Here is a 17,415-nt window from a genome sequence, read left to right as displayed (position 1 = left end):
TAGGTCTTTAACCCATTTTGTGTTTATTTTTGTGTATGGTGTTAGGGAGTGTTTTAATTTCATACTTTTACATGTAGCTGTCCAGTTTTCCCAGCACCACTTATTGAAGAGGCTGTCTTTTCTCCACTGTATATTCTTGCCTCCTTTATCAAAGATAAGGTGACCATATGTGCGTGGGTTTATCTCTGGGCTTTCTATCCTGTTCCATTGATCTCTATTTCTGTTTTTTTGTGCCAGTACCATACTGTCTTGATTACTGTAGCTTTGTAGTATAGTCTGAAGTCAGGGAGCTTGATTCCTCCAGCTCCATTTTTCGTTCCAAAGATTGCTTTGGCTATTTGGGGTCTTTTGTGTTTCCATACAAATTGTGAAATTTTTTGTTCTAGTTCTGTGAAAAATATGGCCTTTTTAAAAAATAAATTTATTTATTTTTGGCCACATTGGGTCTTCGTTGCTGCACACGGGCTTTCTCTAGTTGTGGCGAGCAGGGGTACTCTTTGTTGCAGTGCGTGAGCTTCTCATTGTGGTGGCTTCTCTTGTTGTAGAGCACAGGCTCTAGGCACGCAGGCTTCAGTAGTTGTGGCACACGGGCTCAGTAGTTGTGGCTCGTGGGCTCTAGAGCACAGGCTCACTAGTTGTGGCACACGGGCTTAGTTGCTCTGCAGCATGTGGGATCTTCCCGGACCAGGGCTCAAACCCACGTCCCCTGCATTGGCAGGCGGATTCTTAACCACTGCACCACCAGGGGAGCCCTGGCCTAATTATTTTAAGTGTGAGTGGGTGTATAACATTTATACATTGGTTAGATAAAACAATTTAAAAAGCAGTAATATATCTGGAAAAGATGCGCAACCAGTATAAGCAAATTCCAACAACTCAATAATAAAAACACAAACAATTTGAACACATTTCAAAAAGAAATATATACAACTAGCAAATAAGCACATGAAAAGGTGTTAAACATAATCATAGGGAAATGCAAGTTAAAACCACAATGAGATACCGCTTACTACCAAACCCATCAGAATGGCTACGATCAAAAAGACTGATACCACCAAATGCTGACAGGGATGAAAACAACTGGAATTCTCATATACTGCTGGTGGGAGTATAAAATGGTACAATCACTTTGGAAAAATCTTCATTTCCGTACTAAACATATACCTAACCTGTGACCCAGTAATTCCAAGAGGAATGAAAACAAATGCTCATAAGAAGACTTGTACAAAAATGTTCATAGCAGCTTCATGCGTATCTAAAAACTAGGAATGGCTCAGGTTTCCATCAACAGGAGAATGGCATTTTTGTACAATGAAACGCTGCTCAGCAATAAAAAGAACTATTGACACATACAACATGGATGAATCCCAAATACCTTGTTAAAGAATCCTTACACAAAGGAGCACATACTCTGATTCATTTATATACAGTTTAAAACAAACTATGATGGGAGAAAAATCAGAAGAAAAAGTGGTTGCCTAGGGGACGGGGATCGGGGAAGCAGGGATTGACTGGGAAAAGCATGAGAGAATTTTCTGGAGTGATGAAAATGTTATCTTGATAAAGGCTTGGGTGTCACAGATGTGTGATTTGTCAAAATTCACTGGCATCAAACACTTAAGATTTGTGCATTTCATCACATGTAAACTTTACCTCAAAAAGAAAAGAACCTTTAAAAAAGAACCTTTAACAAATACTGAACTCTAGTTAGCAATATCCATGCTGAGATGTTTAGGGGTAAAGTGTATTTAAGTCTAAGTCTGCAATTTTCTTTGTAATCATCAAAAAAATAGGATTTATAGATGGTTATGTGAAAAGGTAAGTATAGTAAAATGTTAATTATATGATCTAGGTAGTGGATATACAGATGTACATTGCAGTTATTTCAACTTTCTTGTTTAAAATTTTTCATAATAAAATGTTGGAAAAAAAATAAGCAGTGAGTAAAAGAAAAGAACTAGGTTAACAAAAGCCAAATCTATACCGTGCTTCAAAACAACTAGGAGGAAGAAAACTTCTTGAGTAGCTGAAGCTCTTTTAGCAGAGCTAAAAGAATGAAAGGAAATTAAAACAAAGTTCAACTGCTGATGCAAAGCAACTGAATAGAAAAGTTTGTTTTTCTGTGGGACTATACATGTGGTAGAACTTTTATTTCTTTTATTGTGGTAAGAACATTTACCATGAGATTACCCTCTTAAGAGATTTTTAAGCATACAATACAGTATTGTTACCTACAGGCACAAAGTTGTAGAACAGATCTCTGGAACTTATCTTGCATAAATGAAATTTATCAAGATAAAAATTGTTACTCTGATCTGGTTAATACACCAGTAAGGAAATAAAAGGTTTTTTAAGTCAAGAACTTCAATACCCTAGTATTAGGGTAGAATTTTTTTTCTATAATTCTGCAAATGGTTTGAAAAAGCTGTACTATATAGTTTAGAAAAAGCCATAAGATCTGCAAGAAAAGGTTTGCTAGTTGATTAGGTGAAGGGACTGATCACCTATATAACACCAATACATCAATAACTATTATTAATATTTGGCTAAAATAGATCTTAACATTTTATTCATTGACTGGCCTGAATTCATAAGAATTGATTCAGTTTAATCTCAATATTGTAGAATTACTCTCCACCCCTCTCATAAAAGGTTTAGCCAGTGGCAGGAGCCACCTACCAGACAAAAAAAAAAAAAAAAAAAAAAAAAAAAAAGCTCTTCAACACTAAAGGATTCCTGGTTTCCAAGCTCCCCTCTGGCAGCCATAAGGAGAAAAGTGAACTCAAAAGTGGTGGTGGTGATTATTAGAAAACAATGAAGCAGTTAAACCTGAAGTGGTTCACTCACCTCAATTAGTTTCAACTATAAATAAATGTCATGGTTTAATATAGTTTTACATGTAGCTAGTGAATATTCTTGAGAATTACAGGACTTTAATAAGAATCAGTTGCCTATACTACAGGCTTCCCCCAACCCCCAGATATCTTAACAAGGGTACCTATGAACCTTATGTGACAGTGTCTCTAAGATCTTGTTTCTTTTCAGGATTCAAGGCAAAATGTTTAAAAACCTGAACTTTTACTAACTTTATAAACATTACCTCTCCAGATGGCCAGTTACCAAGGTAGTTTTTCTTCAACTATTATGAAAGATTTCAAACACAAAAGTAGAGGGGATAGCACAATGAACTCAGTCTTCAACAGTTATTATTCAACAGTTACAAACATGCAGCTTATCTTCATCTATAAACCCCACCACCCAGATTATTTTGAGATGATACCCAGATTTATCATTCTAAAGCAGTTTTAGTCACTCAGTAGGTAGTTACCTAAACTCAGGTCCATCCTTTCCTGAAGCTCCATCTTTCCATATACAGGCACCCCATACATCCCTGAAACTGCCTTTGATGACTGAGGCAGGAGAGAAGACAAGTGTTCTAAATCAAGTTGCTCCAACTGAAATTTAACATTCTAGCTAAGATGGGGGAAACAAGAGGTTGCCTTTTGCTGTATTAGTTCTCCTGAATTCTTTTTATTATAAATGGAAATATAAATGGCCTCAAAGAGGTTTCATGTAAAATGGACAAAATTTGACCCAGATTTAGAAAAATCTAGATTAAGTTCATGCCCTACCCTTCTCCAATGGACTATTTCATTATTCATGGAGATTTATGTCTGAATTAAGTTCTGAATGTATGGTGTTTGCATAAAAAAGAATCATGATTTGTTTATACTTTTACTTCCAAAGCTAATTAAAAAGTTATGCCTTGATTATAGGCTCTAAGGAAATGAAAGATGTTTTAAATTCACAGGTCTTGAATTTCAACAGTAAAACAGATTCAATATTTTCATCTGCTCTTAATCAAGGCAGAAAACCACAATTAGTTTTGAGAATAAATATACACAGCATAAAAATGAATTCTAATTGTTTTTCCTCACTATGGAAATGATCCAGCTTTCTACCTTTGGTGTAAACCAGATTTATCTCAGGAAGGTGGTGAAAGTAAAGGGTCCAGAACAAACCACAGTGCCTTTATATCCGCCTTCCCACAACAATTCTCAATGGTTGAAAGTTGGGTATAACAAGAGAAAAAGACAGGACGTCTTTTGTAGTATCAACAGCAACTACAGAGGTTATATGTAAAAAGTCTACCACTATGCTTATACTATAGGTTGATTAAACATGTTAAGTCTTAGGTTTTTTTTTTTTTTTTTTTTTATTACCAGAAAGACCACTTTGTTTTTAACCCAGAAGCTGCCTTCAAAAACCACTGCAGACTTCTGCTGCAGTACAGGTTACCTTCACCCTCCCAACTCATAAAACAATAGGAGGGTCAGGGCTCACTCCTTGATTATTTCTTAGAGAAGTCTGACTATAAAGCATAAACAAGTGGACTATACTTGTATGATTTAAACAGACCATTCATACCACTGATTTCAACACTGGTAACAACAATTAGGTTGATCTTGGGTTTTTAAGTTAATAACAAGCATCTCATTAAACTGCATTAAATTAGTAATGGAAATCAAGGCAAGGCAGCAACCTACAAGTTTAAAAAATAAACAAATCAACTGGAAGCCTAAGGCAAATGTACTTATCTCAAAACCACACAATTTCCAGACCCACATTCTCAAGATAGACTACAACCTTCTAAAACACTGCTTAGAAGCTAGCAAACCACTGACAGTTGAAGATACAGGACAATCACTTGCGGTGAGTTACGTACATTTCAGAAATGCTGGCATATTTGAAAAATGTTGGAGAGGGGTTGTTCCATGTTTTAAGCTTGACTAAAATAAACCTTTAAACATAAAACAATCTGTACACAAATTGAGAACCAAGGAGGTTAGCAGAGAAAAAGCTGAAACATTAATACAGAGGTTGTTAGAAAGATCAGTGCACTGTTGCCCATCTTTCTTTATTAAAGTTGTCAGATGCCAACTTGTAGGGCAAGGACTTGTAAAGATCCAGGATGCAAAACCAAAACACTACCAGTTCCATGTCTTTTACGAAGCAGAAGCCTTAACTAGTACACTGACTGATTTGAAACTCATTGTTATCAATCATCTTGAGAACAGTATACTGAAGATAGGATATCTTCTTTGCAATGGATTCCACTCTAGTTCTTTCACCTGTTCAAGCACCTTGAGCCCTGAGTCTCAACTGGTTCTTTTTGCCTGGGGTATAGCTGAAGGTGGGAAAGAACAGAATGATTCACAAGCATAAATAACTTTTAAAGGAGGCAATATAAATAGGTTTTGTGGCAACCAAAGAACACTTTTAAAATAGCTGTTTGTAGGTGAGACAGAGCAAAGCATTCATGATGAATTACCCCCTCAGAGGAGAACTGAATGAATACAGGAAATCTTGCAGTCTTTGGGTAGATGAAAGGGAAAGAAGGGAGAAGGCAGAAGGGCTGATAAAATGTGTCTCACAGAAAGCTAAAGACAAGGCAGGCCTGGAGAGATACAAGGTAAATCTAAACAATAATTTAAAGATTCAACAACCATTAGAAATATAGGACAATGAGAAAGTAAGTCTAGATTAAAGTTCCATAAGAGAATTAAGATTTTTTTCTTTTTAAAAACAGAAACACAACTTAAAGGGACATTCTCAAGGGAAAAGAACTGGATATGGTAGTATGCATTGCAATGTCTTGAGATTAAATAACATTTCAACTGACCCTGCCAATTCATGCTATAAATTCACATTTTCTGGCAACCAAAATACTAGGGGGAAAACATATGGGAACAATCAAATGTCTGGTACTCTTTGCTGCCATGAAAAAGCAAAAGAAAATCTCACTCATTTTAGCAATTTTAAATGCTAATTTTTATTTACTGCTAAATGTGCAAAGGACATCAATACTGTGCAGGAAAATGGTTACATAAATCTAATATTAAACAACAGCACATGGGATAAATCTAAAGCAGAGCACCATGTGCCTTCAGAACTGATTAATATCATAGAACACAACTCAGTTCAGACAATTCTTAAGAAACCTGAAGAGCACTCTCACTTAATATTAAGCTAGTTACCCAGAAGCAAATGCTCTTGGTTTTGTTCTTTCATTTTCTAGGAAAAAGTAGAAGTTTTTCCAATTTTGCATGGTTTAATATGATGTGTGACATCTGAACCAAGGCAATAGTTTGTAAGATTTACTCCATCTATCAACTGATACCATCAGCTAATACAAAGTTGACAAGCTGGCCGACAGGAAAACAGCTGAATACGATGAAATATGCTCAAATATGGGGCTAGTTGTGCATCCATCTCAATGTCCTTGTTCACAACCCAAAGAAATATTCCTTTATTTTAAAGTACTATTTTAAATCAAAAGATAAAATAATCTTAAAGACAGATACAATAGTAACCACTCTAAATCACTTAAACACTAACATAAAACACTTTTTAAAAACCAAACAAGAAAAATGGCAGTGCGAGAACACATCATACTGCTGAATCTTACATATTCTGAGGTACATAATGAGAAGGTGAGGGAGGTGAAGCAATATAGGCAAGTGGCCCAGGACTCATAGAACCACGAATTTGAGAACCAACATATGCTGCACCGACTGGATGCCAGGGGGCAACACAGGGATAATCTGGCACAACAGGAAGGCAGGAATCAAAACCTGGCAAAGGTCGCTGCCCATAGGGATCTGACATCACTGGATAATAGAATGCTCCATGAGGGACAGATGCAGGGTCAGCATTTGGAAAAGTATCTGAAACAAAGAAAGCATACAGCACACTTCATATACAAAGATTCATTAACATCAACAAAAATGGATGTTCTTACAGGTAAAAATGAAATTTTGCATTAACTCCAAGAAAGATCATAGCAATTGCAGCAGGAGCACTTTAGATATGAACATTAGTGACTAAAACAGGCTACTAAAAGATAATATGAAAATTTTCTAATTAAAAAAATTAAATATATAAATGTATGTACAATGTGTCAAATGTATTCTACCTAGAGACAGCTATCTTCCTGGGATGATTTAGATATCAACAGACTACACAACGAAACGTTCTCTAGAGTCATTCTCGTCAGTTCAGTTCTTATAAGAGTTCGTCACGATTAAGTTATCAAATAGTTTTCCAGTATAACACACACCATCCAAGTAACCATTTTGTATTATTTTAGCAATTAAAAACTCAGGTGTTTTTACAGTCTGGCCTACACTTGAAGGCAAAACTCTGAAGACCATCCCCAAAGACCAAACATTTAAGTGTCACCTCTTGAATGTCATGAACATGCTAGCATCATTTAAAATTTACAGCACTTTCACTACCATGCACCAGTTTCAATGGAAATAAATAGATGATGTTCTGACCTTATTATAGTAACTATATAAATATTTTAAAAAAGGAGTCCCTCATTACTTGGGATAACTTAAGTTCGTTTTGTGAAGTAAAGACTGGCACTGTCTCATGTTTACTACAATAAAAACAGCTCTATAAAAGGTACATGGAACAAAAATGTAATTAAGGTTGATACTTTAATTTTTATTACCATGGGCCACATCACACCACCACATGAAGAATAAGATTCTATAGTGCTAATATTCTAATACTCTTCTTTTTTTTTTTTTTTTTTTTTTTTTTTTTGCGGTACGCGGGCCTCTCACTGTTGTGGCCTCTCCCGTTGCAGAGCATAGGCTCCGGACGCGCAGGCTCAGCGGCCATAGCTCACGGGCCTAGCGGCTCCGCGGCATGTGGGATCTTCCCGGACCCGGGCACGAACCCGTGTCCCCTGCATCGGCAGGCGGACTCTCAACCACTGCGCCACCAGGGAAGCCCCTAAAACTATTAATACTCTTTAAGGGAGGAGAGAAAGAAAATTCACATTCCTCACATGCACCAGGAACAGTATACTTACACATATAAGGTTTCATATAGTTCTCTCTTTTTTTTAACATCTTTATTGGAGTATAACTGCTTTACAATAGTGTGTTAGTTTCTGCTTTACAACAAAGTGAATCAGTTATACATATACATATGTTCCCATATCTCTTCCCTCTTGCGTCTCCCTCCCTCCCACCCTCCCTATCCCACCCCTCTAGGTGGTCACAAAGCACCGAGCTGATCTCCCTGTGCCATGCGGCTGCTTCCCACTAGCTATCCACCCTACGTTTGGTAGTGTATATATGTCCATGCCACTTTCTCACTTCGTCACAGCTTACCCTTCCCCCTCCCCATATCCTCAAGTCCATGCTCTAGTCGGTCTGTGTTTTATTCCCGTATTACCCCTAGTCTCTTCATGACATTTTTTTTCTTAGATTCCATACATACGTGTTAGCATATGGTATATAGTTTTTATAACAACACTGGAAAGTCATAAAATACATTATTTCCCACTTTACACAAAATCAGGCTTAGGGAGGTTAAGTAACTTAGCCAAAATCACAACCATCAAGTAGCAGTTGCTGGAATGGAAAACAGATTTGGTTAGGTTAGTCCACATCGTTTCTTCTACCTCTTGCTGATTCTAAGAAGGGCAGTCCAAAGATCCTATTCTAAATCCTTGAAAATGCCTCCCCATCTATATTATACTGTGAACTCATAGACAAAGCAACCATCCTATGGTCTGGCACAGAGGTCTCAAACTCTTTGGTCTCAGGATCCCTTTACACTCTTAAAAATTGAGGATCCCAAATAGCTTTTGTTTATGTGGGTTATATCTACCAATATTTACCACATTAGGAATTAAACTAAGTTAAAAATATTATTTCATGTAAAAATAAACCCATTATGTTAAACTCATTTTCCATAAAAATTTGTATTTTCCAAAAAAAAAAAATTGTGAGACCAGTGGCATCGTTTTACATTTGTGCAATCTCTAATGTATGGCTTAACAGAAGACAGCTGGATTCTCATATCTGCCTCTGTATTTTATCTATTATGATACATTTAGTTGAAATATATGAAGAAAATCTGGCTTCATACAGATATGTAGCTGGAAAAGAGAGAAGTCTTAATAATTAGGCTTTTCAGATAATTGTAGATATTCTTTGATGCTATACCAAAACTAGGTAAGTGGTAATTTCTTAGAGGTCAGTAGCAAAGTGGACTTTTCATACTTTGTTAACATTAAAATCCATTGTTTTATCTTGCCTCTTGGATAGATCTTTTACTAAATCATGCACAGGTATGATTATACATTGGTAATTGGGAAAATATTATTTCACTGAGTTATACAGATCTACCAAATGTTGACACATTTCATTATACAATGTAAAGCACCACATTCATTAATAGCCCCCCCCACCATCTATTTTATTAGAAGAGTTAATGAAGTACTGGAATCTGTCAAGATCATGGTGGTAGATAAAAATCAGAATTTTGGATAACCTGTATTTCAGTGCTGGAATTTTTATCTCTGACAAAAAATACTATCCGCTGCTTTTCTTGAAGTGATAAGGCTTAGCTGTTCATTTGAGAAAATGTCTGCCGGATCCCCAAGTCTGAATAGCCATAGTCTGTCTATCACTCTTTCAAGTAAAAATAGTGTTCCACGAAAAGTCAGCTAGTTTAGCTCGAAACTCAAGCTTACAAACCCTCTTCTTTAAAGTTAATCACCATACGTCAGTATGCAGAGAGCTTTATGAATACTTCCTAGTCTGTCATACAGAATACTAAGTACAATTATTCAAAGAATAAAAATTTAGTAAAATAAGAATGTCTTTGATCAAACACAAAATAAATAAAACTGGCATTTTTATATCATGAGTATGAAGACACTAAGTACTAGCACAGTTTGGTGCCCCTGCCTTGATTTGTGCTTAGGTGCCAGCTATTCTACCCGCCACTGATTTTTGCACCCTTAATACAAATCTAACACAGCAAAAGGGACAAAATCCGTGTATTATGATGAATACTTTTAGCCTCGTGGATCCCTTGAAAGGGTCTCAGGGACCCCAAAAGGTTCACATACCATGCTTTAAGAAATGTTGGTCTAGTATAATATCTGAAGGCTATTATTAAATTACACACAATAAAATCCAATTGTCTTTCTTGCAGGGAATCTCATTACATACTTACCATGTGCTGATACATCTTCCTGTGTGCCATCTCGTCTCCCCACCTCACTGTGTAACTGAGGAATGGTTTGATTCACCAGAGGTGGCGGCTCAGTATAGACTGGGTAATTCTCTACATGAAGCTGCTGCTGCTGCTGCATCTGTGGCACACAGACCATGGAGTGCCACAAGCTGTGGTGATAGCACTTGGGCAAGAAAGGGAAAAAACACTTTACTATTCCTTTTCTTAAACTAGTACCATTCTTCACTGAAAAAAAAAGTTGGGCCATGATTTCCAGGTGGGATAACAATGACTTTTGAACTAAATGATATGACATTTAGAAAATCTATTCTCTATAACAACTTTAAGATCTTTCGTAGCCTCTGTATCTCATATGTGGACCTAGGAATTATTTTAGGAAAGCACCCTAAGGAAATTAGAGATATACACAATGATCTGTATACAAAGGTGTCTGTTATAGCATTGTTTTTAAAGGCAAAAAAAATTAACGACCTAAATATTCAACAATAAGAAACTGGATGAACGAATTATGATATACCCATGATGGAATACAATACAGGCAATAAAAAAATCATGGTGTCAAATATTTAAAGAAAAAATGTTCATATCGTTTAACTTAAAAGTTTACAAAATTACATAGCATAGTCCATGTTTTATAAAAAAAAAATAAGCTGTAAGGAAATATACCAAAGTATACAGTGATTATACAGGTGATTTCGGTTTTCTTTACACATTAGTATTTTCCATATGCACCATAATGAATGCTACTACTTTTAATATGAGAAAATATTAAAATATCTATTCTACATTTCCTTGTATTCCCATGATGTAAAATATAGGAGACTATATTGTACAACACAGGGAATACAACCAATATTTTATAATAACTATAAATGGAGCATAACCTTTAAAAACTGTGAATCACTATACTGTACACCTGTAACATACAATGTTATACAACTATACTTAAATTTAAAACAAATAAAAATACTAAAAATAAACAAATAAATAAATAAACTGCCGCCGCCTTGTTTCCACAGGTGACTATAATAAACAAACATAACTGAAGGGGCAAGCACTTTATTTTTTCAATTCTTGAAACTGCATTTAGGAAATATAGTCTCAGAGAACAAAAACCCACTCTACTACTCTTAAATTATAAATGTGTGCCAGTCAGTATAGTTTTCTGGAAATGATATGTCCAATGTTTTAGGGAAATCAGTGTCTTGGAAAATATAAACTAATCTGAGTATTATCCAGGAGACCATCTGGTTTACTATGTCATATGCTAAATCTTAAGATGCGTCATTCCTTTTCAGAAAATGTGTCATCTTATTATATCAGAAGTGTATTTCAGGGGGAAAATGATCCCTGAAAGTATAAAGTAAAAGAGCTCTTACCTGAAATCAGAGACACCTTTCAGTGATATTAAGATATCTGTCAGTACTCCCTTTCTACAACTCAGGGAAGTGGTAAAAGTCAGTTTGGCAAATATCTATGAACACATGAGTGCTTTAAAAATAATACAGCTCTTTAAATGTCTTTGAATTAGTCAGATTACTTTTCACAGAAAATGCAGAAATAGCCACAAAAATGTTTTAAGTAAACAGAATAATACACTTGTTATTTCGAGATAGAAAAGCATAGTGAAGGGTTGGCATATGATGTTAAATATGGAGGCCAATATATGCTAAGGTTGTATTTCGTAGGGCCCCCACTCATGACAATTTACAAGTATTTTATAAGAGAAACTGAAGCATTGGGAGGTTAAAGTAGAAAACTGACCTGTATCATCTTCAGAGATATAAAGACAGAAATAAATCTTTTAGGTCCCTCACAGTGTTCTTGGGTTTTAAGGTTCAAGAGTCTGATTATCAAAACGGCTTACATTTTTAAGTTAGAGGTTTTTGTTTTTTTTTTAATCAAAGCAATTTTAACAGGACTCTTACCTGCAATCCCAGATTGAAATAGTACTGCAAAACTTTTGCATCTAAAATTAAAAATTTAAATTTTAGTGACTAGATCACATAAACAATTAAAACTTACCATTTAAAAGCTCTTCTCTTTCAGTATTAAGGTAGATACAACAAATGTAGTCTTCCCACATCAACACTACCCTCAATTCTACCTTATAGTAAATGACCATTTACCTACCACTATAGCTAAGATCATTTTCTGAGCCAAAAAGGTTTAATCAACAAATACAGATTTTATTTCTATTCTTAACATTAGACAGATGTTACAGGAATACTACTCTGCAAATATTCAGAGAGACTCTAGTAAATGCATTTTCTTGCTTGTCTCAAGACTAAAATTTTACTTTAATACAAATCTACTACAAAAGCAATCATGTTGGTCTTCAGAGCTAATACATAGTACAAACCAATGTTCTATAAATGCCAAGATTAGTGATGTCTACTAAGATAACCAGCACTGTTTGAAACAATTCACCTTGTTTTTATTTAACATGACTAACATACCACCAGTAGGACTCCAAAAAGAGGAGGCAATGAGCAAGGTAACTCGAAATAAGTTATACCCTAAGGTGATAAAATTTCTCCAGACATAGAACTTTAAAGTATTTTACAAATGAACAAAAAGTAGATGTATGAGAGAAGAGGGAATAGCCTTAGCATTTCAAGTATATCTCTAAATATATTTATTGATTGACCTGAGATTCACATATATTCTTATAAATAAGATAATGTAACTTGATTCCACTAACAAACTCTCAGAAAACCCCTCTTTCTTAAGTTGGAGACTCCCAATACATACAAATGTATTTACTGCCACTTTAAAAGAATGAGCTTGTATTTTGACTATTATGTGGGAATATAGTATAAAGCGTAATGCTCTAGCTAAAGAATATGAAAAGATAATAGCAGGAAGTAAATCCACAAATAGCATGGGATTCCACCCCTTGGTATTCACATACATCCACACAAAAAATCCATAGCAGTATTATTCTCAATAGCAAAAATGTGGAAACAACTCAAATGTCCATCAACTAATAGATAATAAAATATGGTATATCTATATAATGAAATGTTATTCAGCCGAAAAAAAGAATGAAATACTGATACATGTTACAACATGGATGAACCTTGAAAACATTATGCCAGATGAAAGAAGCCAGCCTACAAAAGACCACATATTGTATGACTCCAGCTACATGAAATGTCCAGAACAGGCAAATCTATAGAGAATAGTAAAAAAAAAAAAAAAATAGAAGGCAGAATAGTAGTTGCCAGGGGCAGAGAGAATGAGGAGTAACTGCTAATGGGTACAGGGTTTCTTTTTGGGGTGATGAAAATATTTTGGAATTAGACGGTGGTGACGGTTGTACAAATTTGTGAATATACTAAAAAGCACTGAATTATACACTTTACACGGATAACTTGCATGGTATATATGAATTATATCTCAAGCTGTTAAAAAAAGTGGCAGGTAAGGACTATAAGAACTCAGAACCATCACTTTGAAATGTAACTGGGGGGTGGGATCATGAAAATGATAGGATTTAAATAGGAAGTTAGATGGAAGAGTAGAGGGGGAGAGAACTTGAGTAGAATCACCATGACAGCAAAGGCTTAGAAGTAGAAAACCAGGTGCATAGAGTTCTTATAAAAGTAGAAGGAGATAAGGTACAGTTTTGGAAAAGTGACCAGCAATTTCTTATAAAACTAAACACACACCTATCTATGCCCATCAATTCCACTCCTAGGTATTTGCCCAAGGGAAATGAAAACACGTTCACAAAGACTTTGACAAGCATGTTCATAGCAGCTTTATCATAACTGATCCAAACTAGAATAGTCCACGTGTTCCTCAACAGGAGAATGGACAAACTGTAGAATACCCATACGATTAAATACTACTCAGCAATAAAAGCAAATAGACTACTGATAATACGCAGCAACATGGAAGAATCTCAAAAAACATTACATTGAGTTTAAGAAGCCTTCCATAAAGAGTACATACTGTATTATTATATTCACATGAAATTCTAAAACAGGTAAAACTAGGGCAGAAAAATATCAAACAGTGGTTGTCTCTGGGGGAAGTAGAGATGGGGTAGGGAAAGACTGGGAAGGGGCATGAAGGAACTTTGTGGGATAATGATAATGTTTTATAACTTGACTGGGATTTGGGTTACACAGGTGCATGTACTCATCTGTCAAAACTCAGCAAGTATACATTTAAGATTTGTTCATTTCATTATATGTAAACTTTACATCAAAAGAAAAAATAAATACCAAACTCTAGTTAATGATATGTACGTTCAAGTTTTTAATGGGGAAGAATGATGTCTACAATTTACTTTGAAATGCACCAAAAAGACGGATTAATTGATGGACAGAGAGATGGATGGAGGAAAAGATGGAGAAATGCATGCTAATGCAAGTATAGTTAACTGTTAACAACAGAATATAGGTGGTGGATATATGAATATTCATTTTAAAATTCAAATTTCATGTATGTCTAAACATTTTTGAAATAAAATGCTGGAAAATGCAAAATCAGCATTATGTGCTGAGAAGATCTTGGGCAGAGGTAGGTAGGTGAGGGGAGAGGAGTAAAGGGATCATTGTTCAATGATACATTATTAATAAAATAGAAAACCAAGGAAAAGAGTCAATGTTCTGCATGGCCTAAAGAGAAGAAAGAAGGGAGATGAAGATGAGGAATTTCATTGTAGACAGAGTCTGAAATAAAAGTAAGAAAGCCAAGTGAAATGTCTAGCAAGTAGGTAGAGGCCAAGGCCAGACAGATTTAGAAATCATCTACATAAAGTTGATAATCAAGTTTTAAGGAAGGGAAAAAGAACAGAATGGAGTTGAAGATCCCAGTGACTACCTCAGGGGCTGAAAAAAACCAAAACAGAATAGAAAAGCAGCTAGAAAAATCAAGGGAATGTTACAACAACAACAACAAAAAAGTATGAATAAGCTACAAACAACTTTCGACTACAATTCTCTTTTGAGATACACTGCCAAACTGAGGGGTAACAAAAAAATTCCAATGGAAAGCTACTCCTTAGTTTAATTAAGGAAACACCACATGGCTGAAATCCAAGGCAGATCAGAGCCCCCCCACAATTCCTCCCCCCAAAACCTTTTCCAATTCTTCAAAATTCAGTTGGAATCTTAAATATCAAGAATGCAACAATTTCACGCACTTGTGGTAGACATTAAATAAAAGAAATGGAGAAAATTGTGTTATCAACTCCTGCTTTTCAAGAGAAATAACTGAGAGCAGATATCCAGTTGAGAATCTTCTTCAGGGCAGACATGTAGCTACCTTAGAAAAGCAGTGTGAATCAGCTCAACCATACACTTCTTGATTATGCAGAAGATATTCTCAGCTTTCGGTTCCTTCTTTCCTTAGTCATTTACCTAGCATTATGCTCTCAAGTCAATTTCCATTTGGTCCACCACCCTACCCTCATTGGTCAACCAAAGAGAGATATGCTCTAAAGTTTAAAATTACAAAAGCAAAAAAAAAAAACAGACCTAAATAACCCTCACCCAAGTCTCAAAATCTACTTACCTTGAGGCAGATCACTGCCACGTGGATCACAGGAGTAAGGTGGAGGTAGTGATGGTAAGTTTGAAGCCTCTCTCACCTCAAGAGAAGGAGGAGGAGGAGGTGGTGGTGGAGGAGGTGGAGGTGGTAGAGAGGCAGCAGCAGCGGGAATAGGAGCAGCCAGGTATGGATAGGATGCTGAAGCAATCACTAACAAAGAAACAAAACAAAGTAGCAATGTACAGCTGTAACATCTTATAAGCAGTAGCTCATCCTCTATTTCATTTGTGTTCCCAATATGGTCAAGCAACTCTTGTGGTTTGACTCAAAAACAAAAACTTAGGGCTTCCCTAGTAGTGCAGTGATTGAGAGTCCCCCTGCCAATGCAGGGGACATGGGTTCGTGCCCCGGTCCGGGAGGATCCCACATGCCGCGGAGCGGCTCGGCCCGTGAGCCATGGCCGCTGAGCCTGCGCATCTGGAGCCTGCGCTCTGCAACGGGAGAGGCCACAACAGTGAGAGGCCCGTGTACCGCAGAAACAAACAAACAAAAAAAAACAACAACAACAAACCACACACAAAAACTTAGAAGGTGAATTGCACATATTCTTTTAGACATGCCAGTTGAAAAGTAGGAGTTCATTACAGGTTATTTTGAGTTAAGGAAATTACTTGACATTAAAAGCAAAAAACTGGAAACTACAGAGGCTTGACTACCAAGATTTTGAACATCAGCTAACATGTACATAAATAAAACTACTAAAGCAAAATTTTTACTTAGCTTAATACAAAGTTAAGGATGTTTTCAGCCATCTGCCAAATCACAAGATGTAGAAGCTAATAAGAGAGACTAAATTGCACAGATTACACATTTAAGCAATCCTTGAAGGTATCTACTTGGTAGCATCAGAGGAATATAGAGAACTCTAAATCGTAACAGCTCCATTTCTAAGGACCTACAGAATCTAAAACAGACAGGCTAGATGAACTATCTTATCCCTTTAACTTTCTATAACTGTTACTATAGTTTAAAAACCACAGTCACTTAGGAGTTTCACAGTTTTTGACATAAGAAATTCAAATACAATTATGTTTAAATATCAATACATTCCTCTATGATGATTAAGGCAGCAATGTGGACCTGCACCAGTGGGAGGGAGCTGTGAAGGAGGAAAGGTTTCCCCACACTAGAAGCCCCTTCGCGGGTGGAGACTGTGGGTGGCGGAGGGGGGAAGCTTCAGAGCCGCGGAGGAGAGCGTAGCAACAGGGTGCGGAGGGCAAAGCGGAGAGATTCCCGCACAGAGGATCGGTGCCGACCGGCACTCACCAGCCCGAGAGGCTTGTCTGCTCACCCGCCGGGGCGGGCGGGGGCTGGGAGCTGAGCCTCGGGCTTCAGTCGGATCCCAGGGAAAGGTCTGGAGTTGGCAGAGTGAAAACAGCCTGAAGGGGCTAGTGCGCCACGGCTAGCCGGGAGGGAGCCCGGGAGAAGTCTGGAGCTGCCGAAGAGGCAAGAGACCTTTTCTTCCCTCTTTGCTTCCTAGTGCGCTAGGAAGGGGTTTAAGCGCGCCGCTTAAAGGAGCCCCAGAAACTGGCGCGGAGCTGCCGAAGAGACAAGCGACTTTTTTTTTTTTTTTTTTTTTTTGCCTCTTTGTCCCCTGGTGCGAGAGGAGAGGGGATTAAGCGCACCGCGTAAAGGAGCTCCAGAAACGGGCGCGGAGCTGCCGAAAAGACAAGAGACTTTTTTTTTTTTTTCGCCTCTTTGTCTCCTGGTGCGAGAGGAGAGGGGATTAAGCGCACCGCGTAAAGGAGCTCCAGAAACGGGCGCGGAGCTGCCGAAAAGACA

At 36.8% G+C, this 17,415-nt stretch overlaps 1 protein-coding gene across 1 annotated transcript in view; it reads right to left on the bottom strand.

The window, feature by feature from the left end:
- Positions 1-4,299: 4,299 nt before the first annotated feature.
- ALG13 (ALG13 UDP-N-acetylglucosaminyltransferase subunit) overlaps positions 4,300-17,415 on the bottom strand; it is a 75,844-nt gene continuing 62,728 nt past the window's right edge. The window contains 5 exon segments of the mRNA XM_055081705.1: positions 4,300-5,188; positions 6,470-6,728; positions 10,048-10,231; positions 11,997-12,037; positions 15,598-15,783. Coding sequence (XP_054937680.1) covers positions 5,137-5,188; positions 6,470-6,728; positions 10,048-10,231; positions 11,997-12,037; positions 15,598-15,783 — 722 coding nt within the window. The 3' untranslated portion in view covers positions 4,300-5,136.

The sequence above is a fragment of the Physeter macrocephalus genome, chromosome 21 (genome assembly GCF_002837175.3).
Source record: "Physeter macrocephalus isolate SW-GA chromosome 21, ASM283717v5, whole genome shotgun sequence".
In the NCBI taxonomy this organism is placed as follows: Eukaryota; Metazoa; Chordata; class Mammalia; order Artiodactyla; family Physeteridae; genus Physeter; species Physeter macrocephalus.
The sequence above is the reverse complement of the archived record's forward strand: the minus strand, read 5'-3'. Positions and strand labels throughout refer to the sequence as shown.